We start from the raw sequence: 27,518 nt of genomic DNA, 5'->3' as shown, positions 1-27,518 counted from the left end.
CAATGGCAAGGTCTATGGTTCATGGGGGGGGGTGGGGGGACACTAAAGATACCTATCAGAAATAAATAAAAAATGGAAAAGCAACATGATTTCCACTTCACTTTAATGCAAGCAATGGCCACCAAAGAATGGACCAAAAAAAAAGAGTAAATTACAGTTCACCATTGTTTCTACCCTTTTTTGTTTGACTCTTTACCATGAAATTGCAGTTACCTTCATTAGCAAATGAATTGTTAATTTAATTTGAGTTCACAGGCATATACTGAACATTCAGCATTCTGGTGTCAGTACGAAGGAAGATGATGATGATGATGATAAAACCACTACAGTGGAGCTCCCTTTGACAGAGAACGAAGATACAGATGATTCTCTCCCATCTACCAGAAAACAGCAGAAATGAAGTGAAACTTGGCACATTGAAAGAGAAAATATTATTAAGAATTTTAAACAGACGCCTAATGGTAATGTCGATTTATTTTTCATAAGTATAGCAATCTCTGTCAAAAATGTGAGACCAGACTTAATCAAAAAGCAAAAATTATGTCATTGTATTGGGTTTTCCACCTGGAAAATTGTAATGAACAATCAGTATGTTCAGCATCCCCAACTATTAATACTGACATGCATTTATAACCACAAAATGTGGATTTTATGCAATTAAGTACAACTGATTATTCAGAATCTGATACGGTAACAAATTTTGGTTCATCGTTACTGGTTTTCATTATACCACAACAGAACAAAGGTTAAATAATCCACTATAGCCTTCAAACTAGTTAGGCTTTACTTAACTTAGTGTAATAGCTAATTTTTGTCATGTGTCACTATATACTAATGTACCTTTGATGAAACATTCATGAGATATTCTTTCACCAGATCTAGGACACAGTTAAACTGAGAAACATTCAACTTGAAGAACTCACAGAACTTTTTCTAGTCACTTAATAAATCATAACTGATAAGCGTCACAAAGAATCCATTGTCAAGACTTGTCTAAAAGATGGTATGTTCCAACTTTTCCATTCTATAACTGATGGAGCAGAATTTCTTCTTCTTAATCACTTTCTTCCAGCAGTAAATACAACATTATCACTTATTTTGAGAAATGTGTGTCTACTTTCACAAACTATGCTTGACTGATGCTACGTTGAACACTGAGCAACAGGCTACTTGTGTGAGGTACGCTTAGCACCATGCCCTCCAATAAAATCGTGCAATTTCTGTTTTCTCGATATTGTAGTAAGATACGGCTTACGTTCCTGCTTTAAAAACAATTTTGATATTTTAGCTACATTTAGTGCACAGCAATGTATCACCTAAAAAGAACCGAATGTAAAGTAGCCAGTGACCACATTTTTCACCGAATGCTTCAAAATTTGTGAAATAATTTTACTTAATTTCCAAGTATCACATGACAAATATTGAGAAAATAGATGCTTCATCATCAAGCTGTAAAGTGGAACTAAATGATAAGAAAAAATGAATTTTGTGTGCCACTTAGTTTCCTCAGAATTGAATGAGAATTATTGCACAGAGAAGAAAGTCTGCAAATCCAATTTTAATTTCTTTTAAGAAGAAGGAGACCCTCTGCCAAAAAAGACTAACTCTAGGATTTGACGTCTCTTTGCACTGTTTACAGACAGTATTTTTTACAGTAAGACAACCAGAAAACTCACTTTTCTCACATACACAGATGCTTTTTGAGAACTACTCATCAACGCATCTGCTGTAAACGTCATTTGCACTGTGATGACCAGCCAGCAGCCAGTCATATATGCAATGAGGGCATTTGAAGTGTTATTCCCTGAGTGGTGCCACTCATAGCCACTTTCCCAGGGCAGTGGTTACATGGACCAATCTGGTTGCCACTAGGACGGCTGAAGGCAACACAAGAAGCAGCACTGTGGCACAGACTTGCAGTATTGTATGTGCAGTGCAACTACTCTTACTGGCAGATCTACTACAATGAATTTGTCAGTGGACTTGTACTGTGTTTCATGTATGAGCTGGCTGAACTTGTTATTCAGTTGCTGAGGACAAGTTAAGTATCCACTTTGTAAGGAGTTGATTGTAACTGTACTGTACTTTGTTCAATACAGACATTAATTGGTAATAGGCAACAATTGCAGTGTGAAAACTGGAACAATATGCAGGAAGAACCTCAGAAAATAGATCCTTGATGCAGGAGCTGACAGTTGAAAAAGACTCACTGTGGTTCAGTAAGACAACTGTCAATCATTCACTGAAAACAGAAAAATCGTTACATGCATGTGGAGCAATTTAAAGAAGAACAACTTGAAATTAGTTGTAGTAAGGGCATGTGGCAGAATGATATTTACCTGAAGAATAATGAAATGTAAATTGTTCACAAAAGAAAATTAAAAGAAAATCTATTTAATTCACAAAAGAGGTATCCTGCAAAACCCTCTTTTGACCTGTTTTTCAATCTGGGATGCTTAAATGATAGGATCTATACAGAAGATAGACAAGATCAAAATCAAAAGAACAGCACGACATTTTTAGTCCTGGGTTCATTTACAGAGAGCAATGTCAGATGATAATCTTTGAACTCCAGTTAGTTAGTTTCATGTTCCAGGGATCATTTGCACGATAAATTGTAAAGATGTGGAATGAGTCATTTTATATTCACATTACAAATTTAAATATGCCTACTCATTGATCATTTACAATTCAGAGATTTACTGTTAAAATATCGAGGACACATACTGCAAACAACGTATTATAAACGACAGTCAAATGAAAATGAGGCAGCTGGAAAAAAGGAAATAAACTGTTTATAATTTCAAAAGTAATCGCCATAATTGTTCAGCGTTGCTTCCAGTTTCCCCAGGTGAAATTTCCTGATATTTCCCTGTTTTCCAGACAAGTTTTAGCATTTTTCCCTGACAAATTTTGGGATCTCAAGGGTAAGTCAAGACATAAGTTGACAAAAAAATGTAAGGACTTCTGTGTATCTCCCCTGAATGAGCAAATACCTTAAGTACTAACATCAACATCTTTTGTAATGTACTGTTTTTAGATGGAGAAAGCAAGCCAAACGGTAAATGTGTTTCATCAAGACCACAGTTGTTATTTTATTTTGGTAAAACAAAAAAAGTTTGGTGACAAAAATACATAATTCTTTGGAGTTGCAAGACAGATTTAAAATACCTGATTTCCAAAATAACACCAGAAAAAAGTGGGCCTCTTGAGAGAAGTAGGTAAGGCCGGGAAGAGTTGTGCAAACCAACACTATAGGTGACCACCAATAAAATGTTGGTTCTATTATGTTCATTACTGTCAGTTACTAGTCACTTTGTTATGTCTATTATTTTACAGGGATTGTCGATTTTTCTTTCGAGAAGTTTACAAGTACATAGTGTACAAACCACCGACGACTGCCACTATTTTTTTCTTATCGTTAATACTTTCTATTTAAATTATTTTTGAAGTGCAAAAATGTACCAGAGTAAATAAAATGTCTATAAAATGCCGCCCTGTACACTGTACTTGTGGTGACACAGTTCCAATTCCTTCACCCAAGGCCTCTGGTCTGCCGAGGAGCACCACAGTCCTGGGTCCTCGAATAAACCATGAAAATCCACCGCATTATGCCACACGAGAACAGATCCAACCTGTAGGCAGTTCGGTGAGACTAGATCCGATCGGCAGGGCTTGCACATTAGTGGGAACCGTGGGGTTTCAGATCGGCAGGCCTGATCTGCTAGAGATACCCGAAGAAATGGCCTGCGGTTTTGGCCTGTCGTGAAAGTCCACTCGTGTCGCCAGCTATCCATGTATCACAGACACCATGTTGATGGAATGAGACTGTGGTGATCAATCCATGCAACAGATAACTTGCACAAATACTCTGAGAATCAATACTAATGAGCTTAGGTAACAACTCACTGTAAAGATGATAGCTACAGACAGGAACGTACAAAAGACAATCACACTCTCACAACTAAATTTTCGGCCATAGCCTTTGTCAGGAAACGAGAGCATACACACATTCACACAATCACTCAGACACAACTCATGCACATATGACCACTCTCTCCGGCCACTTCGTCAACAATCTCTGAGAATCAGATCTGAACAAACCACTCCTTACGCCTCCCTGTCTTTCATCAACAGCTGCTAGGCTAGTGAAAAAATGTGGTGGCAGCACTGACTGCAAGCTGAGGGGAATGGTAAGAAAGGGAGAAGCAGTAAGAATGAAGGAATAGGGAAACGGCGTACATACTCAGCTGTGTCCAGCCTGCAATGATGCATAACATCTCAGTAAACAAACCATTTCATCTACTGAGACAAAAATGAAATTTTTCCAATGTTTTTTCAAATTTCCCTGACTGATTTCCCTGACACGTTTGAAATTTCCTGATTTCCCCATCTTGTGACAACCCTGCTGTAATAAATTTATCCCACTGTGAGACAATACAATCGGTGCCTCATGGAAAATTGATTGTGATTGCCCAAGGAACCATGATTGTACCCACGCAAGCACTTCTTCATCCGTATCAAATTGACATACATGGCTATCTTTCTTGAGGGGCCTAAAAATACGGACATTGCATGGGAAGGGACCAGGACTGCAAGAAGGAGGTGTAAAGGCTTCCGAGTGAAACTTATCCAGCACTTTGGCAATATGTGAGCAGGCACTACCCTACAACAGAATGATGCTGTACATCAACATGCCTGGGCTTTTGAACTTGATGGCACACATCAATTTCTGCAAAATGTCCATGTACTGCTGTGCATTAATTGTGGTGCCATTTTCCAAAAAGTCAATGAGCAGTGGGCTATTGCAGTAAAAGAAAAAGCTCATTGTGACTTTACTGGAGCTGGTGTGCAAGGCTTTGGATATTTTTGGTTGGGGTGAATCCATGTGGTTCCACTGTTGGCTCTGATGCTTTCCCTAAGGCTCAAAATTATGTTCGATCTCCCACAACAATACAAGACAGGGCATAATATTCTTAATATTGTGATACCATCCCAGGTGCTGCAATTGTGCAGACATTCTCTTCAACTTCTGCTCCTCCATCAGGCTGTGGGAAACCCACTCCACACAGATTTTCCAGGCCTTCAGATGCTCTGTCATGACGACATGAGTGGTACCATGAATAATGCCCAACACAGTCTGAATGTCTCCCACTGTCTGCCATCGGTCATTTCTGATGGCAGCATCATGTGCATGTGGCGTGTGTTCACCATACACAGCAGGCATTTGGGCACAAATTTCACTTCCCAACAACCCTTCTGCAGTAAAAAATCAAACTATACTTTGCTGTTTCTCTTTCCTGGCCTCCGTAGTGAAACTGGATGCATGCACGACTTGTTGACCTCACATCAAGCATGTCTAATAAACAAATGGCACAGAAGTGAAAGTCTGCACTGTTCCTTCCAGATTCCCAACAGAGGCCACTTCTATACACAACTCCTATCTACATTACCAACATCTGTGCTAAGCTTGTTACATGTTCTGCCTCATTTTCATTTCACTGTCCCTTTTTGCCACTTTCTCCCATATAATGTTGCGAAATGATTGAAATGGTGTTGTAGGCTCAATGTACGAAACAGGAATATGGGGAAACAATCGTGGGATCTGAACGATTTTTTTACCACTCTGTAACATGTCTTCTGGGGTGCAGATGTAGATGTAGAAAATACTCAAGTGATAGATAAAATCTGAGGAAGAAGGGTGATGATATAAAATTATGAACAAATAAGTAAAACACCAAATTCACATTAACAGTTTCTACTTAGAAGTATGAGAACTTGATTTAAATACATTTTTTAACTTCATCAATATACAGCTCACTAGAAGAAAAGGGCTTTTCTTTCTGTAGAAATATCCAAAAACTATTATATATAGATATTATATTATATATAAAAACAAAGATGAAGTGACTTACCGAACGAAAGCGCTGGCAGGTCGATAGACACACAAACAAACACAAACATACACACAAAATTCAAGCTTTCGCAACAAACTGTTGCCTCATCAGGAAAGAGGGAAGGAGAGGGGAAGACGAAAGGAAGTGGGTTTTAAGGGAGAGGGTAAGGAGTCATTCCAATCCCGGAAGCAGAAAGACTTACCTTACGGGGAAAAAAGGACAGGTATACACTCGCACACACGCACATATCCATCCACACATACAAACACAAGCAGACATATTTAAATATGTCTGCTTGTGTCTGTATGTGTGGATGGATATGTGCGTGTGTGCGAGTGTATACCTGTCCTTTTTTCCCCCTAAGGTAAGTCTTTCTGCTCCCGGGATTGGAATGACTCCTTACCCTCTCCCTTAAAACCCACTTCCTTTCGTCTTCCCCTCTCCTTCCCTCTTTCCTGATGAGGCAACAGTTTGTTGCGAAAGCTTGAATTTTGTGTGTATGTTTGTGTTTGTTTGTGTGTCTAACGACCTGCCAGCGCTTTCGTTTGGTAAGTCACCTCATCTTTGTTTTTTTATATATAATTTTTCCCACGTGGAATGTTTCCTTCTATTATAATTATATAGATATTATATTAATTATTTAAAATTCATAAATTATACTACATCAGCTGGAGAGGCTTACCTTTGACTTGGCAATTTTGTTCCCATTTTCATCATAGACATCTATACCATGAATCAGTTCATTCTGCCGCATTAGAGGAATGTTAACACAATTTGCTGCAGCAACAGCAGCAAAAGGCACGTACCGCTGGGGGTAAAAGATTGTGTTTCAGTACACAACTTAACTTTATTGTATTCATTTTAATCAGTGAAAATGAAACACAAGAATCTTAACTTCATATAAATAAATAATAAAAAAAAGCCGATTGGTACTCACCTTCATGAAACACAGCTAAAACTTAAGTTGATAGAAATATACAATGTAAGCACGTCAAGAGCAGAGGAAGACATTAGGGAAGATAGGAAGCCACATCAAGGGGGTTAACAGGACACATGGAGGAATTTTTATTTTTTATTTGTCTTTCGACAGCGTAGGGCTGTTTAGCCAATACACGGAGGATGGAAAGTGAGGATGAAGTAATCTGTGTGTTGGTTACATTAAATGTTATAAATAGGCAAACGTTAGACTAATTCAGTATCAAAAGTGGCAGGAAACAGAATTGTATCATGAACTAAACAGCATAGAATAAAATATATATAAGCAAAATATGATCAAATCAATTATAGAGAAGAAAGAGTGGGTGGGATGAGCACAAAAGGAGAGGCTAGCTTATGCTTCAATGCTAGTAACTGAAAGAGCAGAGAGAAAAGCAGTAAAGGAGGGAAGTAAGATAGGGGACACAGGTAAGTAAAGAAGTGTGTGAAGAGGAGTTCAGGTGAGAAAGAGTAAGAAAATGGGTAGTGCGGGATAAGGTTAGTAAACAGGTGGAAGTAAGGGAGAGCATGGAGCCTGAGCAGGAAGAAGATAAAAGCAAATATTCAGAGGGCAGACACACAGAATGAATCGAAAAAGAAGGGGGCAGTGGAAGATGAAGGTTGTTACAAGTGAATCAAAGCTTCTAACAAAATCTCCAATGAGAGTAACTATAAGAAACAACATATATGTCACTGTTTCAAAATCCCATGAAGTCTCATGCATTAGTCCCCTTGCATGCCATAGGGAGACAAGAGGCAGTTATTTCTGCCACCTCTCTCGGATACAAGGAATCAAACTCATGCACTTTGTGATCCATAGTTGACTGGATAAGATCACTGTTTACTTATGAATCAAGTGTCAGCAGGACTGTGAAATTCATGACCAGTTACATTTTTATCCTAGACATATTACAACTGGAGTTTTGGAATTTAATTATTCCTGGCAACTGTGTGTACTGGCCATTTGGTATGTGCTCAAATTTTCCAAATACACCAATGAATGCTCAATGTGACTTCCAGCTACCCATCTGAATGTGTAGTAGTAGTAGCAGCAGCAGCAGCAGCTTTATTCATCCATAGATCACTTTTACAAGGATATTGGAAACATCTCAGAATTGCAGTTTAAGAAATATGAAAACAACATTATTCATATATATACCCATTTACATACTTACAGGTCTAGCTTGACAAAGATGGGACAGGTAATCAGTTGCAGTCTTCTAATACGAGCCATCCCTGAAGTAATTTAAGAAAACCACAGAAAACCTAAATCAAGATGTTCAGATGAAGATTGGAGCCACCACCCTCCCGAACATAAAGCTAGTCTGTTTAAAGCAGTGCTACCTCATTCAGTTTTTATATCTAATGTACAAGACCATTTTATAAAGAAGTCATTTAATAAGGTAAAATGATAGTGCTACATTGCTCATTCGTTTCTCACTTCCAGTCACTGCAAATTGTTTCATAACCAACACAACACACCTTATCACATGATGTTAGGACCATTGTGATGATACCTGGTTTCCATTTTGTCTACCACAACTTTTCAATTGTTAGCCTGAAAAACTTAGTCAGCATCCCTCTATAACAAGTGAGATGTTGAGCTCAGAAATGGTAAGGTGTCAGTATTATATACACTGCATAGAGTTGGCAGTAATATTTAGCAGAAAAAAGGAGAAAAAACATAGTGTGGAAATGTTATGTGAAATAATATATGTTTTATTATTGTTATTATTATTTACATGTGTTAGATTTTTTACCAAATCCCTACTCTGTGTTACCTAAATAATCCTCCAGTGTTTATAATGTATTGTTTAATAGGTATTTTTAACTGCCTTTTTAAGTAAGTTTGTTTTACTAACCTCTGTAATCTCCTTAGGCAATTAATTATACAGTTTTATTTCTTGATAGAAAATGATGTTTTGAGTTTTATAATTATTCTTTTTTAATAAACATATGTTCACTCTAACTCCTGTTCCAGTATCATGGGCAAAGCTGTTTATGCAGTAAATATCAATGTCATTTATGATATATAAATACAAAGATGAGGTGACTTACCGAACAAAAACGCTGGCAGGTCGATAGACACACAAACAAACACAAACATACACATGTGTATGTTTATGTTTGTGTTTGTTTGTGTGTCTATCGACCTGCCAGCGTTTTTGTTCGGTAAGTCACCTCATCTTTGTATTTATATATAATTTTTCCCACGTGGAATGTTTCCTTCCATTATATTAATGTCATTTATGATGTGTACAGCTGATTGTTGATATGGACTCTGACTACAGTTGATTGGTTATGGACTGTAGATTAAAACTGAAGACTGCAAAAAGGTAGGAATTTAAGGACATGGGACCTGGATAAAATGAAACAACCAGAGGTTGTAGAGAGTTTCAGAGTGAGCATTAATTAGGGAACAATTGACAAAACAGGGGAAAGGAATACAGCAGAAGAAGAATGGGTATATCTCAGAGATGAAATAGTGAAGGCAGCAGAGGATCATGTAGGTAAAAAGACGAGGCCGAGCAAAAATCCTTGGGCAAAACAAGAGACATTGTATTTAATTGATGAAAGGAGAAAATATAAAAACGCAGTAAATGAAGCAGGTGAAAAGGGATACAAATGTCTCAAAAATGAGATCAACAAGAAGTGCAAAATATCTGCACAGGGATGGTTAGAGGACAAATGTAAGGGTGTAGAAGCACATATCACTAGGGGTAAGACAGATGCCGCCTACAGGAAAGTTAAAGAGACCTTTGGAGAAAAGAGAATCACATGTATGAATATCAAGAGCTCAGATGGAAAACCAGTCATAAGTGAAGAAGGCAAATCAGAAAGGTGGAAGGAGTATATAGAGGGTCCATACAATGGTGATGTACTTGAGGGCAATATTATGGAAATGAAAAAGATGTAGATGAAGGTAAGATGGGAGATGGGATACTGCATGAAGAATGCCACAGATTGCTGAAAGACCTATGTTGAAACAAGGCCCCGGGAATAGACAATATTCCGTTAGAACTATGATAGCTTTGGGAGAGCCAGCCACAACAAAACTCTTCCATCTGGTGAACAAGATGTATGAGACAGGCAAAATACCCTCATTCTTCAAGGAGAATATAATAATTCCAGTAAGAAGCAATACTCATTCCTAGAAACTTTGTGTTACACAGTCTATAGAGGTGCCATATACATTTAATATAACAGTTTCATTTTCCACCTTCAAACAGAAATTCATGCCACTTGTTTTCTATATGTTTAAACCATTTTATAGCATACTGACCGACAGTAAACTTCCTCAAGAATTTCATTTTCTTTCTCTGTGACTTCTCTTATTTTCTCAGTGAGAATCATATTGGAGTAACACTCTTTTCACAACACTTCCTGCAAATTTGACGTCATTTTTGATGTCAAACACAATATCGATTATTGCAGAGACTAGTATAAACTTTTGTTAATGTTCGATGTGAGTAACAGCTGACACAAGTGGTTAGTGGCAGAAATATAGCAACCAGAAATGCCACTGGTTTGCAGGAAGTCTTGTAAGATGAATGTTACTTCCAAAATATTTTTGACAAGGAACAATAAGGATGTTGTCACTCATCATTTCACTCGCATCAATTTAAGTGGGTCAATTCTATTGTCTGATACCACCGGTCAGATTTGTGCAATCACGTCATAGATAAGGCAAAGATCGTACATATAGGCACTCTTTGAAATCAACTCGTAAATAAACAAATGTATCATACAATCACGGTTCATGTGATTAATTACTTAGCCATGAATTACACCCAAAGGAACTGAAGGCAATGAAAATAAATAAGAACAGAAAAAGGGAAATATACATGTCTCAAAGAAATTATTATTGTAATTTATGTGAGTAAGAAAAGCACTGAAATTTATAAAACCACTGTAGTACAGCGCATGGTGCATGGTGAAATCTTAATGATGTGAAATATCATTATTTCTTTAATAATAATTATTGAATCTAATGGGACAAATGCAGTAAAGTGGGAGTCTTGGGCAGGGAGAAACTGCAATGCAACAAAATGTGGGAAAAGGGGTACCGGAATTGTGATAGCAGAATAGTGACACAGCATAGAAATATCATTTCCACATTTTTTTAGTATGTACACATATATAACACATGTAAGTGTTGTGAGCATATAGAGAATACTAACTCCCACTGCCTCATGGGACAGCAATGATCGTTTTACCAAGTCAGAGATGTTATGCCACCACAAATCAAACTGGACAATGTGCTATCAATAAATCTTCACCATGTCTGTGCCACATTTTTAGTCCATACCACATGTACAGGCACTCAAAGATACTGAATGGCATGATTATCACAGTTTTCGGCACGTCTTCAATGCCAACAGAATTTGCGGTATGCTGTTTTGCAGTCAATGATGCTGAAAATTTTTGCCCCAGCCAAGACGTGGGAAAACCTATGCAAGCTCAGAATGGGCTAGCTGTCAATGATTCTACAGGTGTTGAAGTAGTGGTAGTCACTGATTAGGCACCAAGTACCATTCTCTTTAGGAATTAGTTAAATTGAGGTGGCTCAAGCACTGTCTGATGCCCTGACTGTGCCACCCCACCAAAAGTTCTCCACCACAGCTTTAGCCACTTTAAGTTTGTGGAGAGCTAGACAGCAGGGGCAGTGACGGACTGGGGGACCTCGTGTGGTTGTAATGTGATGGACTGTACTGCGATGCAGATTGTATGTGGTCTAACAGGGGAGCATGAAGTGAGTCCAGGATGTGGGGTGTGACATGATTCACGGTCACAGTTACCGTCACATGGCACTGTCTCAGCAGCACACTCGATGCTTCACTGACCTGAGAAGTGTCCGTAGTAGTGGAACCTCGGTAGCAACCAGTGTCGAGATGACGTAGGTTCTTGAGATGCTGTTGAGCTGCTTGTAGTGATGCAATATTCGTCTCTATAGTTGTTTGTTTTTGAGGCACGTGACCTTATTGTCCTGATGTATTAGCGAGTACTCGGCTGCCTTTAGAAATAGCTGGTTGAAAAGTGCTTTGCTTTGGACCATCAGGTCAAGTGCTGTGTTGAGCAGTTGCAGCATGACTAAAGGTGTTACACTACTAGCAGGTAATGAATCGGTGAACACACGATGGATCGGCTGCTGGTCTTCCCACAGTAGTATGAGGGCGCAATTAAAATCTGGTAGTAGTTTGTAGTGCCGGAGGAAATCGGCTCCCAGGACTGGTTCAACTGTTTCTGTCACTAGGAATGTCCAATGTATTTGAGTATCTGTGCTGAGGGCGAGAACAATTTGTGCAGTTCCAGCAACTGTGATTACAGTGACACTGGTCACGCCCAGTAGCAGCGGCGATGGTGACAATGTAACAGGCACGAGAGCAGGTGGCAGAGTGCTCACATTGGCCCCGGTATCATCGAGGAAATAAGTCTGCAGGTGCCTGTCATGGACGAATAGTCAGGAACTGTCTGCCCGTTGAAACACTGCGCCGGTGTTGTTTTGTTGTCATGTGGAGAGACATCTTATTAAGGAAGAGTGGCCTAGTGTGCCTACACCAAGTCACCATTGGAGTTTGGATAAGCGCAGGGTTGTCTGTAGTGCTGTGCATCCTGCCCAAATCTGGTGTGAAACCAGCAGAAGTGTTGTTGTGTGTTGGGTGTGGAAGCAGGTGATGCACTTGGTCAGTGTGACTTTTATTTATACACAGAGCCATGGCAGTGCCCAGTTGGAGTTCCATCAACCTCGCCTGTCGCAGTAGCTGATTGTTGTCTGCTGGAACCATGAAAGGTGCTTGGGGTGGTAGAGGCAGAGGGCATGGTCCGATTCAGGTTGGTCCAGCCATCGGTGGGCAGCCGGTGGCTGTGTGGAATGTTGGGGCAGCTCAACCGGGATCGTGCAAAATCGGTTTTGGTGTGCAGGCATACTGGGCATCAACTGCAGCTTAGCACTGTTGGTTGTTGATTAATATGCGCTGTTGTGACAATGCCTGCAATTTGTCAGTGAGTCAAAGTTAAACTCCAGTGACGCCTCCTCATGTGCAAGCATCACTGTACGGATGTTCTCTGGCAGTTTTAGGAGCCACAGTGCCCATAGCATGCAATCAGACAGAGCGTTGGGGTAATTAGAACTCGCAGGCGGTACCAGGGTGAAGATGGCATGGCATTGCCCAAAGTACTCTCATTGATGGCGAGATTTACTGCTGGTCAGGTGCACATGTTAGTAGTTGTGGCAACAGTGTCGTGGCAGTTTTGTATTTGTGAGGAGCCGGAATATCCAAAAGCAAGTCGCTAATAAGGTTTGCACTGTCTCCAAGGTGGTTAAGAAGGCAGCAAACTTCTTGTCGTCCCCAATGACGTCACTGGTTGACATCAGACACTCACTGACAGCAAACAGCATTGTGGGAGAATCCACGTGGAACAATGCTTATTTCAGATGGTGGTGGATGGTATGATGGCCATCAGTGGTTTTATTGTTAGTCACCATCGTGAGGTGGGAGTGGCACAGTGCAGGAGGCACGGGAGCATCAGTGCGCAAGACAGGCAGGAAATGTAGCTCAATGTAGGCAGGTGCGTTATGAAGTGAGTCACGTTGTGCTGCGGGTGGCTTTGGCGTCACACAGCGATCTGCGTAGAGCTGTTCGAACAACGGCCGTTCATGTGACTGAAGTTCCGGGGCTGATGCAGTAGGTATGACTTTCCCAATGTCAGATGTCTGAAACGGTGGAAAATGTACGTGACAGAGCTCATGAGGCCCTGGCACCATAAAGAAGGAGGGCACTGTCTGTGTCTCACGGAATTCATGGGGACATGCTATCATTTGCAGCATGGACGACGTGGGTGTGACATCACTGGTATCTGACCTTGAAGAGGCGAGGTTGTGAAAAATGCATTCTTGAAGTCCATAGTTGGTTTTGGTGCTGGGTGTGGGTGATGCAAATTCACAGCATGGTGTTGGACCGGAAGTGAGTCAACTGTGATGCCTGGCGTGGGTGGGATATGAGTGATGTCATAGTCTGTCTAGTGTAACTTGCGTTTAGTCTCAATGGTCGAAGAAGGACCTGGAAAATCGGAATGCACAATTACTGAGGCGATGTATGCTTTGATCCTGCAGTCCACTGGCAGATGGATGGCAAAACTTAACAATGGGGTGGTATGTTATGGGGCATTGTTGTTCAGCCAAAACAACACTGTGGGAGGCGTTCATATGCTTCAGGTCATTAATGCGAGTGTCACAAGGCTCATAATCACTAGCAATGGAACACGCAATGTTTTGTCTTGTTCGAAAGTCGAAAGCACATAGATTAATGCCTGTTACGAAGGCGTGAGGCCTTTGTATTTATTGTGACAATCTGCTGCATTTTTGTCTGAAATACCAGGAATAGCTTCACTTGGTGTCAAATCTGGAATGTTTATTGTGAAGTCACTCAGTAAATTCGACACTCGTTGTGGTGCAGTTCGCTGCTTGGCATTGGCAACAATGCGAGGATTGTTCAAAGATATGGCAAACAATGAAGGCATTGTTGCTCTGTCATTTGGCACAGTAGTATTGTCCAGATCTTGGCAAATATTTAGAGATTTTGCACACAGTATGTTCATGGAATTCAAGAGCACTTGTTGAGAGATGTAGTTGACATTGCCAAAGAAACGGTAATATTTCACCATTTTTAACAGCAGCATTCTCGATGGTGTAACTGGTGCAGCAGATTTTAGACTTATCAGCAAAATTACAGGGTGATGTGTGATGTGGAAATTCAGGGTCACGACTGTGGGAAGTGGGGTACCGGCAGTGTGAAAGCAGAATAGTGACACAGTATAGAGATATGATTTCCACACTTTTATTAGTAAGCAAATATACATAACACATGTAAGCATTACAAGTGTACAGCACATACTAACTCCCAGTGCATCAGGGGGCAGTGATCCTCCTTTTACCAAGAAAGGGATGTAATGCTGCCACAACAATAATGGGCAAGTGAAATAAGTAATAAAATATATGAAACATAAAAATAACAGTAGCATGGAATGTGGACAAACAGACACAGAAATCCTAAAAGAAAAGTCAGTACAGAAGTAACAAAAATTTACAAAAAGTAACAAATATCGGAATCGATAACTAGAATTAAGCTATATGGGTCAATTCTAGTTATCAATTCCAACAATTTCATCCTTCATTATTCAGTTCATTTCTCCAACAGGTGTGTTAATATTGGAATCGGTAACTAGAATTGACCTATATATATTAATTCTAGTTACTGATTTCAAGCACTGCACAGTTCATTATTTAGATCGTTATTGCAGCAGGTGCCTGCACTGAAATGTAATAGAATTTTTGCACTTGTGATTGCTTTATGAACTGATGCGGGAAAGTACCTAATATTGGAATTGGCAACAAGAATTAATGTATACAGGTCAGTTCTAGTTATCAATCCCAATATTTATCTGCCACTTTTTTGTCAAAATTTGTTATTTGTGTACTGGCTTGCCCTTTTTTTTGGGGGGGATTTTTGTGTTGGTTTCCCACATTTCATGCTATTCATTCAAATACATTATTATTTATTTCATTTCTGTGTCGGTTTACCACATTTAATGCTATTCGTTCAAATACATTATTATTTATTTTATTTCTGTGTTGGTTTTCCACATTTCATGCTATTCATTCAAATACATTATTAGTTATTTTATTTTCCCACTGTGTGTTACATTTTGGTTTCTATCCACTCATAACAGCAAGTTTCCTGTAGTAGTTGTGTTAGAGTCAATAATTAATGCTATTTTATATTATTACAACTCCACCGTGTGCTGTACCATAGTGGTATTTAAAAGCTTTTCTTACAAACATTAATTGCAACAGTAATGTATATCACACACACACATACACACACACACACATGTATATATCTTTTGTTTGTTCTCTCTCTCTCTCTCTCTCTCTCTCTCTCTCTCTCTCTCTCTCTCTCTCTCAGTTTGTCTCTCCCTGTATCCTTTTTACTGACTGCTCGCACTGATTTGGTTTTATTATCTACAGTGTATATTATTTTGTTATTAACTGACCTTTTTTCTGCAGCCAGCATCTTCCTATAAATAATTTTGTACGTATGATAGAAATTTAAGAACCCTGAATCACAATGACTGTTTTTAATGAGGACTTCTTAATACCTACTATTATTCTTTTGCTACTGGTTTGGGTACATTTGGAAATGTCTTTTCAAAGTTTAATTTAAATAATGTTTACACTTACTTTAGTTTCTCTGTAATTGTAAAGCAAGTTTGATTTTCTAGATCTCTTGAACAAATTTGTATTTTGATTTACGATAACTGTCTTTTTTGGGCCTGCAGTTAGGTATTTTTTCTATGCCTGACATGCCACAGGGACACGCCAGAACTCTAACCGAGCGAGGTTACACAGTGATGAGCACAATGGAGTCGCATTCGGAAGTATGACAGTTCAAACCAGAGTCCGGTCATCCCGATTTAGGTTTTCTGTGATTTTCCTAAATTGCTTCAAGCAAATACTGGGATGGTTACTTTGAAAGGGCGTGGCCAATTTCATTCCCCATCCTTCCCTAATCCAAGCTTGTCCTCCGTCTCTAATGACCTTGTTGTTGACAGGACATTAAACACTAATCTCCTCCTCCTCCTCCTCCTCTAAAATTCTGAAGAATGTTTATGAGGGTGTTACCACTGTCATTCATCATATTTGTGTTTACGTTCGTGCCTTCACTCAAAATTAAGTTCACTTTTGCACTTGAGACTTTATCTAGAACTTCATTTATTTACCGGAAAAAGTGTACACACTACCACTGACTGATGAATAGATCGTAGAAAATTATTAATTTCTCGGTGAAGTCAAGCCCCATTAATTCAATAGCTGATACTCTTAAGTGTTTGTCTATACTTACTGCACGAATTTCATGTCTTGATTTAAACTGTGTTCCTTTGTGATATAAATGTATTAGCTTCCACCCTTTGAAGTAGACCTACAGCAAGAGTTTACCAATTCATACAGTGATAATATTATATGTTTTATTTCTGTCTCTCTACACCAGTGCTCAATGGCACAAAGTACTATGCAGTTCAGAAACTGGATTTCAACTTCAAACTGCTGTATTTATTATTGATTGCATGGTCTAATGAAGGACTGTTAAGTATGTGAAATGTCCTGTACTGCTTTTTCCAATAGTTTTTTTTCCTTTGTGACATGTAGTGTATGTGTCATTTGATGTTTCAGAATCTATCGTGTGAGTGATTATTTCAGAATTTTTTAGACTGCTGGGGATACTCTTTAGGCAGGGGATTTATCCTAAAGAAAAAGGACCTGCTTGTCCTACCCATGACAACAGGTATTTGACTGTACATAGCCTGAGATTCACCCCATATACTTTCATGAATCAGCTGCACCAGAATCAGCTGCATCAATCATAGCTTCTCAGTCCTGTTTAAGTGTAGGCCATCCCTGGTGAAGTCCCATCTCTTAATAGTCCCGATTGGTACCAGAGCAACATGCACAAAGTCAGCTGCCATCAGCACCATCTCTAACCCCACATTAACTCATCTCAAATCTTCATTAAGCCATGGCCAATCATGATGCCAGAATGTCTCAATAAAGTACACAGTGGTGTCACATGTTAGGGAAGCTATCTTGTCCACGTCACCACCTGTGTCATATGCCCCATCCCTGTCCAAACTGTTTTTTGCCCCACACATTACAAGGTCTTCTTCTGAAAATTCATTATGTGAATATCCTAAGTCTTCTATCACTTCACTAGCCCTGCATTTGGCTTGAAAATGCTAGTGGTCTGGTACACTGCCATTAAGATTTCCTGAAACTGTGGGCCTATGTCTTGCCCATGGCTACTACCTAGCAGTAACACTTTATTCTCCCTAAAATTTTGCAGATCCTTAGACTTCCTGATTTCAGTTGAAGTGTGCTGCACATTTCTTGCTCCTATCTGAGGCTCTTCTCAACTTAACTCTGGCAGTGGTAGGTACCTGTTTTTAGTGTTAATAATAAAACTATCAAATGGTGTTCTCTTTCTTGCTATCTTTCTATGACTTGTCAGTTCCTAACCACCCTCCTCCCTTCACTGCATTCACACTGGCTTTCAAGCTCTTGCTCTTTCTCTACCAAAAGCGTGCACACGCACGCGCGCACACACACACACACACACACACACACACACACACACACACACGTATTGGTCAGCAATGCTGTGTCTGCTGCTGCTGCTGCTGCTGTGTGTGTGTGTGTGTGTGTGTGTGTACTTTTGCTAGTGAAGGAGCAAGAGCTTGAAAACTAATGTGAATACTTTCTCTGTTGCATGTTTCAAAGTATCAAACATTAGTGAGCTGTAGGTGACTGATTGGTGTTACTTTATCTTATGTATTATACAATCTAGGGATTTCCAGATTACAGATTAGCATGAACATGAAATTTTCCACGAAAAGTTGCATTTGGTGAATTTGAAGGACTTGTCTGCTCAAATATATCCAAACACTAAGCCAAAACTGTGTACTATGTCTTTTGATTAATGGTAACTAACTATAGCTTTGCTGAATATGAAATACTGTTAACACTAGCAGCAAGAGGTCATAGACACCATTAATGATATGGTTCATATGTTTAGAATGAAAACCAAGGGAGTTGCGACACTTCTAATCAGTATATAAATATTCAAACATTATAACGTGTTTACTGGCAACACTACAGTTCTGGGAACAGACCATTATACATGAGAAAATTGGTATTCACAATGAGATGTGTAAAGTAGCCACAATGAAACATCACGAAATTTTTAACACGAATCAGACTTGAGTACCTTCCCATTATGCTTCATCAGGTGACCTTTCATGTAAATCTTTCAGAATTTTTGTGGTTGAAATTGTTTAAGGCATTCCACTAGCCAACAAGAAAGTAGGCATCAGTGCTGATGAGCAAGGGACCTTTGATATTTGTTTGCTTTAGAAAAAGACAATGGAAAGTTACTGGGAATACAGGGTTCTGTTACATCTCTCACCCATTCAGATCAAATTCTGAAACAAACATGAGTATGTCCAATGGCAGGAAATGGTACTGTTTCTTAGCAGTGAAATCTGCCACTGACGGATTACATACTTTTCTTATTTTTGTTTCCTCATTACTTCATCCACATGTTGTTGTTGTTGTTGTTGTTGTTGTGGTCTTCAGTCCTGAGACTGGTTGGTGCAGCTCTCCATGCTACTCTATCCTGTGCAAGCTTCTTCATCTCCCAGTACCTACCACAACCTACATCCTTCTGAATCTCCCTAGTGTATTCATCGCTTGGTCTCCCTTCATCTACATACATCATACAAATAAAGAAAAATCAAAGATGTATACAGGATAAGACAAAATCATACAGATTTCTAAAAAATAAGCCTGACTGGATTTGCGGAACAGCACAGAAATAATAGCTAGAGGATAAATGCAAGGCTGTAGAAGTCTGCATGACTATGGAAAATATATATGCTGCCTTAAGGAACATTAAATAAACTTTTACAGAAAAAAGAAACACCTGTATGAGTATTAAGAGCTTGGGTGGTAAACCAGTACTGAACAAAGGGAAGGCAGAAAGGTGAAAGGAATATTTAGAAGGGCTATGCACGGGAAATGAATTTGAAAACAATATTATAGAAAAGCAAGCACATAAAGTAGAGATGGAAGATACGATACTGTAAGAAGAATACGACAGGATACTGAAACACTTGCATCAAAACAAGGCATCTGGAGTAGACAACATATGCTCAGAATTATTGAGATCCTTAGGAGAACTAGAAATGATGAAACTGTTCCACATGGTATGCAAGATTACATGAGACAGGTTAAATATCCCAAACTCAAAGAAGTATGCAATAACACCAATTCCAAAGATGGCAGATACTGACAGATGTGAATATTACCAAACTGTCATTTCAATACAGCATAGTTACAAAATGCTAACACAATTTATTTATAGAAGACTGGAATGACTGATGGAAGTTGACCACGAGGAAAATCAGTGCGAGAGAAATATAGGAACACACTAGGCATTAATGACCTTACGACGTATATCAGAAGATTGACTGAAGAAAATCAAACAAACATTTCTAGTGTTTGTAGATTTAGAGAAAGATTTTCTTGATGCCATCTGGAACACCCTCTTTGAAATTATTATGGCAGCAGAGATAAAATATATGTAATGAAATATTATCTGCAACTAGTACAGAAACCAGGCAGCAGTTCCAAAGTTTAAGAAAGAAAGTGTTCATCACCTAAAACCACGCTGTAAGAATAATATATCATACTCATCCACAATCATTGAGTAGATATCTGTTTGAGGAGTTAGGCATTTGCACTACTGCTTCAAGACTATATTTATTCCCTCATAAAGTTTGTTGTAAATAATCCACTGCAGTTCAAAAGGAACAATTATGTACAGAATTACAATACTAGAAGAGAAAATGACATTCATTACTCCATATTAAGGTGTCCTTAGTACAAAAGGCGGTGCACAATACTGCAACCAAAATTTTTGATCACTTACCCAGCGATATGAAATTTCTGACAGACAGCAAAGTAAAACTTGGAAAAAAATTGAAAAACTTGCTCCTTGATTACACTTTCTATTCTGTACACGAATTTCTATTATTGTAATGTGTAAAAGGTGGTGGGTATGAATTAATAATCACATTTTTATATTAAAAAACAAAACAAACAAAAAGCACCTGATGAATGGTCAGCATGATGCCATATTTACAAATTAATTCTTGTTGTATATGTAAAATGACACATTCCACATCATTGTGATTTATTGTGCAAATGTTCCATGGAACATGGAATTAACTAACTAACTAAGAACTTGAAATGGAAGCAACATTTGAGACTGGACTGAGACAGGATCATAGGCTATCCCTGACGGTATTCAGCCTATGCACTGAGCAAGCAATAAAGGAACCAAGGAGAAATTTAGAAAGGGAATTAAAGTTGAGAGAGAAAAAATGAAACCTTTGGGGTTTGCCAATGGCATTGTAATTCTGTCAGCAATGGCAAAGGACAAGGAAGATCAGTTGAACAGAATGGTAAGAATACTGAAAAGAGGCTATAACATTAATAACAACAAGAGCAGAACAAGAGAAATGGAATGTAGGCGAATTAAATCACACAATGCTGAAAGAATTAGGTTAGGAAAAGAAACATTAAAAGTATACATCAGTTTTGATATTTGGGCAGCAAAATAACACACGATGGCTGAAGAACAGAAAATATAAAATGCAGACTGACAGCAGCAAGGAAACCATTTTGAAAAAGTGAAACCTGTTGACATCAAATACCCATTTGAATGTCGCAAAGTCTTTTTCTGAAAGTATCTGTGAGGCTTGTAGCCTTGTACAGTGTGAAATGTGAATGCTATAAAGTTAAAGCAAATTTTGAAAGTGGGTGCTACATAAAAATGCTGAAGATTAGACGTGTAGATTTCATTACTAATATACAGGTACTAAAAGGAATTTGGGCAAAAAGAAACATGTAGCACAACTGGAGTAAAAGAAATTATAGGTTGACAGAACACAAACCGAGGCATCAATAAATAGTGAATTGGTTATTGAAAGGAAGTGTTGGGTGGGAAGGGGGGGGGGGGGGAAATTCGTGGAGGGACACCAACTAACTAACTAACTAACTCTCTCTCTCTCTCTCTCTCTCTCTCTCTCTCTCTCCCCCCCCCCCCCTCCCCCTCTCTCTCTCTCTCTCTCTCTCTCTCTCTCTCTCTCTCTCTCTCTCCCCCCTCCCTCTCTCTCTCACCCCATCCCCCACCCTCATTTATTTTTCTACCCCTCTCCTTTCTCTCTCCATTCTCTCTCTCCCTCTTCATCTCCACCTTCCTCTCCCCTGTCCATCTGGCTACATCTCTCTTTGCTCCACCCTCCGTAGGCCTACCCCTTTCGTCTTGTGCAGCCACAGAGTCATCTGTTGAAAGACCTGCCCCTTTCCCACTACCTACACCTCTCCCCCCCCCCCCCTCCCCATTTGTGTCCTACCCTATCCCTCATCACCTCCACCAGCTCAGGCAATGGCTTTCAGTTATTGAATATCAACAATCGGTTTTACCATGGCCACAGGAGTGCACATTTGTGTGTGTGTGTGTGTGTGTGTGTGTGTGTGTGTGTGTGTGTGTGTGTGGGCGCGTGCGCGATTTTATTAGAAAGATGTAACAGAATAACTGATCAAAATAATTAATCTTTATCGATGACAGTCTATTGTCAAGTACATCTAGGGTGATAAGATGTCCATATTATGTTGCTATTGAACTGTCTTATAACTGTCAATGTTCACTAAATTTGCCACTGAAAAGAAATTTGCTAAAATTTTCCTGATCAATAGTAACTGTATATATACTGAAAAAGCAGTATATATGTTATAAAGCTGAAAATTCTGCTTTTTTGTAACAGTATTGTACTGAACAGAATGAAACCAAGATTCTAAAGGCTTGCATTATTATTGGGTATTGATATTAAAATGACACATGAGATAATGAATTACTATGGTAGTCAACAGAGGAGGAATATCTTTCCCTGTTTTTTAACTGCGTCAAAATTCAGTAACACATTTTAAATTCAAATACAATCTGGAAGCTGCTAAGATGCTTAGTTCTGTTCATTATGCTACAATGATGGGTACAGCCATCACAATGCTGTAAATGCGTCAGGCATTCGAGTCCATAGTCTAAACATACAGGCCTTTATAATAATAATAGAAATTCCTGGATGGAGCAATGTGTAATATAATGGAAAGGTAATCGCTCAACTATACTGGACAGATGCATGACACATGAAACAAGTGACAGAAAGAGCATTTGCACTAGCTTATGAAGTCTTGTACTTTTTCTAGCAAAAGTATACACACTCGTAAACACACCCACAAAGAGACCCACACAGACACTCACATGACCATGGCATAGCATGGCATTTAGATGTTTTGTGAGATCAGTGAGTTATGGCATGCCTGACCTGTACCATGAAGGTACTGTGAGAATTATTATTATTAATATTATTATTATTATTTGGAAGAAAATAATTTTAGTGATCAAGTAATGGTGAAAACTTAGACAGTGAAGTGATACATCAGAGAATGATGAAAACATTAATTTTTTGAGAATGGGAAACTGAATGTAAAATACAAAGGATGCTTACACGAGAAACGTGAGACACAAAAAGGCTACTGCAGACTGTTCACAGGCAAATGATTGACCTTGGGACAACATATTGTTTAGTGTTTGCACCAGGGTGACATCATCACTACTCTACACCATTGTCCCATGTACTTTACTAGCCAATGGTGGTTCGATAACAACTGGAAAATGAACTTCATGAGAGGAATCGAACCCACTGTGTGAGTCTATCTGTGGGAAGCGGAGCATCTGAACCCATGTAGAGATGTGCATGACAATAAACTCAGCATGTAGTTGGTGCAGGTGGCTAATGACTAAGCACACAACGACGACGACGACAACAACAACAACAACAACAACAACAACACTCGGCACAAAGCGCAAGGTGAGGTCCAGAGTAGTTGAGCTCAGTGTGAGCACCACCCACTGCATTTACTGCTGCTCACAAGTAGACATTTCTGTCAGCGAGTCTGCCCATATTACATGATGCACGTACCCTCTATGGTAGGTTTCTGAATTACTCCATGCTCTACCTGTGCCAACTTATCTGCCTCCTCGTGATGTCTGCTGGCAGAGATACTAAATACCTCCCCCTGAAAAAATCATGTAGGGCTGAAAACGGCCTGGCTCGGGCCACGATCTCTGGCACAGAACTGGAAAGTCTGTCGGAGAACCTGGCAATGTACTGACCACCAAAGGAGGTAATGTTGACGGTGTCGGCTCCATCAGAAGGGTGGAAGGACACAAGGCTGTGGCAACAACAGATCCACTGGCAGTAGAGGGTATAAGGCAATCGCCATCAAGGATGGGGCGGAGGCGGCATAATAGGAGGGAGACAGGTCAGAGGCCATGGGGTCCACCTCAGCAGATGGAAATGTGAAACCTCACTGGGGTCTGAGGCTGCAGGCAATGGGAGGACAGTGAAGGGCACATAGGGGAGGCAATGGGGAGGTGTGCCACAGCAAGTTGGAGCCTGCCACTGGAACATAGTCGTGACAACCCTGCTGCTCAGCTAACTGGGAGGCCACAGTGGCATTCCCCATCAGGGTGTGGGCACAACAAATTTACATGATGAATCAGCTGCTCCCCACAAATGTCCACCATAAATAACTGCCGACCTTATTGCTCATCGTGACACCCGACAGCCACCCTTACTGCTGGCTGAAGGACTGGGCCCAAACAGCAGTTACAGCACAGGCCACTGTGTCTATGGAATTCGACTCAGACTGCAGAAAACCCAGGAGCCCCATGGCTAGCACCAGTGCAAATGTTCTACTAGACTGCACTAGTTGACCGGCTTTGCCTGTTAAGTAGCCAGAAAACTCGACGAGACATTGTTGCAAGAAGAGGCAGACACGGACTTCTTCATTTGGCTTTTGAATGTATGCACAAAGCACTCCACCTCTGAGTTATATACCAGACAAAATGGGCTGGGAGTCAGAGGATCGATGCCATTGTGGACATAAAAGGTCTTCAAACTCCTATGACACAAATTGCTTACCATTACAGCGTCCTGGGAGATTGCTCAATGAGAAAAATAACTGAGAATGTATGAACACAGTAGTCTCAGTGCATAGGACAGCTTGGCTATGTTCGGGAAATTGGACAATGAATCGACCACTGACAACTACGTGTTGCCCAAAAATGGACCAGGAAAATCGTCATGAAACCTCCCCCAAAGGGTGCTCCACTACCTGCCACGGAATAGTGCAGCCTGGTTTGGTGCACGGGCCTTACAAGCCGGTACCAGATGTTCAATGTCATGATCAACTGACAGCCACTTGACGTGATGCAGCACCAAAGCCTTCATACAAGTCATATACCAGTGAGGCCAAACCGGCAACTGGAGTATGTGAGGCTGAAGGATGGGGAGGATGACCACTTGGCAGCACTACTCCACCATGGCAAACATGAGGTTTCCTGGACAATGCTGAGCCAATCACGTAGGAGGAAAAACATATGTCACGGCTGATCTGCACCCGAAGATATGCACTCCGACAACTGGACAGCTGAAATGATTTTCTGAAAAAGTGGGTCAGCCACTGTGGTGGTCACAACTTCACATGCTGTCCACAAACAATCTGACAAGGTTTGGTGCAAGGCATCAGCCGATGTGAACATTAGGGCCTCCTGTGAATCAAACTCTTGATCAGGCCTTACCAATATCTGCAACTGCTAGAGTGCAGGTCTATCTCATAGCTTGGAATGCGGGCCCAATAAGGAAATCAACAACTTGTGGTCAGTGATGAGGAGGAACCTCACCCCATACAGAAAGACATGAAACTTTTTAACCCTGAAAATAATAGCTAGCACATCCTGTGAATAATTGTGCTGCACAGCAGAAATCATCTTTGATACGTAAGCCATGGACTATTTAGTGCTGTCTTGGTTCTGATGGGACAGAATGGCACCTATGCCATACTGTGATGCATCACAGCCCAGGGTATAAAGGAAGCCAGACAGAGAGCTGAGCACAAATACTGTTTGAGAGACTGAAAAGCCCATTGAAAATCTGCAGACCAATCAAACTCAAGGTCCTCCTGGGAAACCAGTTAAGAGTTTGGCAGATACGGACAGCTTGAAGAATGAACTGAGCATTATAAGAAATCTTACCCAAAAAAGATCTCCTTCAGGTTCTGGGGTGCTGGCAGGTTGATGATGGTTTTGATGTGGTCATCTGTAGGGACGACACCATCCTTACTATGCATATGACCCAAAAAATGCAGCTTTTGTGACAAAAAAACACATTTTCCCAGCTCAAAATGAAGACCACTCTCCAGAAGACATTGGAAAATCAAGTGAAGGTATCAAAAATGCTCCTCGTGAGTTGAGTCTGTGACCCAGATGTCATCAAAACAATTGACGCAGCATGGGGTGTCTTGAATCAACTGCAGATGAGATCCCAAAATGCAAGTGATTGAAATGGCAAAGCCCAAAGAGAGTGTTGATGACCAGGAAAATCCAAGAAACAACTGCAGGTAAGCATCGTGCAATCCAATGCACAAAAAATACTGGCTGTCCAACAACTTCACCAACAACTCTGCCTGCAGTGGAATGACATGAACCTGTGACACACAGTGTGTTGACCATCAGGTTAAAATCACTGCTGAGGTGCATGACACCATCACGTTTCTGAGTCACAACAAAAGAGGTGGTCTACTGACTTGACAATTACCTTATCATGCGTGGAGAAGGGAATGGGACGTGGGTGACAAAATTTAGATACCATCAACAGCTTAAAAGAAACATGTGATTTGAATTTTTCAGCCCAGGCCAAGGTATTCTGTATGACTGCAGTAACAATTCAAAATAATAGAAGTAATGGATGGAGACACCAAATGCAGTTTGTCAAAGATATGGAAACCAAAAACAGAAAAAACGTAGAGCCAAAGCATATTTTGCACCAATGGTGAAATGGCCACTAACAACATAAGTTGCCATTCCATATTCTTGTAACATGCTGATACAGAGAGTTGTCCCCACAGGCAAATGCACTGCTTACTGTAAGGCACAACCTGGAAAGAGTGGCTGTTGCAATGCCAGGCACCCCTAGAGCTTGTATGTATGTAAACTAATCCTCGAACTGCAGGCTATTATCTGATGTTCCAGAGCTACAGGAAAAGATTTGATGGGAAAATAGCAGCCTGTTATGCTCCAGAGCAACATGACAATATTTAACAGGATTTTTTTAAATATGACTTGCAACGTGCAAACAGCAGAAATTATGTCTGATGTGATAATTGTGGGCATTGTGGACATGTCCACAAATAGTAATACTGAAGGCACAAGTCCGCATCACCTGTGGCTGAAGAGTTAATGAGGCTAACTGATGCTCCTGCATCTACTTTAAATTCAACCGACTGCCTTTCCACTACGAATGTCGGCAAAACGCGCCAGAGTCAAGGGAAAACACCAGGGTGTCCAAGGACTCACAGTCCGTTGACTGTCACAAATAATTGGCAAATATCCTATCTGACAACATGCCCCATACATGGCCTCAATGTGTAGGCAGTCTTGGTGAAGATGCAGCATACGACAACTGGGACAGGACTGGTAGCTCTCCAAAATGCAGAAGGAGAATGACTCCAAGAATCAGAAAACCACTGCATGCAGGAATTATGAAGCTGTGAGCAATGAAAACGTGCCAACCTGGTGTGGTTGAAGATGGGGAGAGCCACAATGTCACTGCACCAGAATCATCAAAGATGCCAACACACAGTGCACAGTGACCTGGTGGAAGGCAAGGTCGGATGGGGTATCCTACAAGGCACTGAGGGATGCTTACCATGCGCACCTAATTCCACCTCTGCCAATTATCGGGAAGGACATCCTTTGAGCCACCATAAGTTCATACAATTCCACCCTTTGGACACTGTTAGCTAAAGAAGGATCAGGCAAGGTCAACGTTCTTTTCAGAATCACGGGGTCAGAACCTAACTGGTCAGTTGTGTCCTCAATTAGTGAGTCTGCATGAGTAGCAGCACAT

General features: G+C 40.2%; 1 protein-coding gene across 1 annotated transcript in view; it reads right to left on the bottom strand.

Annotated features, from left to right (window-relative positions):
• LOC124794927 (sideroflexin-2) overlaps positions 1 to 27,518 on the bottom strand; it is a 155,372-nt gene that overhangs the window by 49,162 nt on the left and 78,692 nt on the right. Inside the window, exon 5 of the mRNA XM_047258635.1 lies at positions 6,580 to 6,705. Coding sequence (XP_047114591.1) covers positions 6,580 to 6,705 — 126 coding nt within the window. The remainder of the gene's footprint in view (positions 1 to 6,579; positions 6,706 to 27,518) is intronic.

The sequence above is a fragment of the Schistocerca piceifrons genome, chromosome 4 (genome assembly GCF_021461385.2).
Source record: "Schistocerca piceifrons isolate TAMUIC-IGC-003096 chromosome 4, iqSchPice1.1, whole genome shotgun sequence".
Taxonomy (NCBI): Eukaryota; Metazoa; Arthropoda; class Insecta; order Orthoptera; family Acrididae; genus Schistocerca; species Schistocerca piceifrons.
The sequence above is the reverse complement of the archived record's forward strand: the minus strand, read 5'-3'. Positions and strand labels throughout refer to the sequence as shown.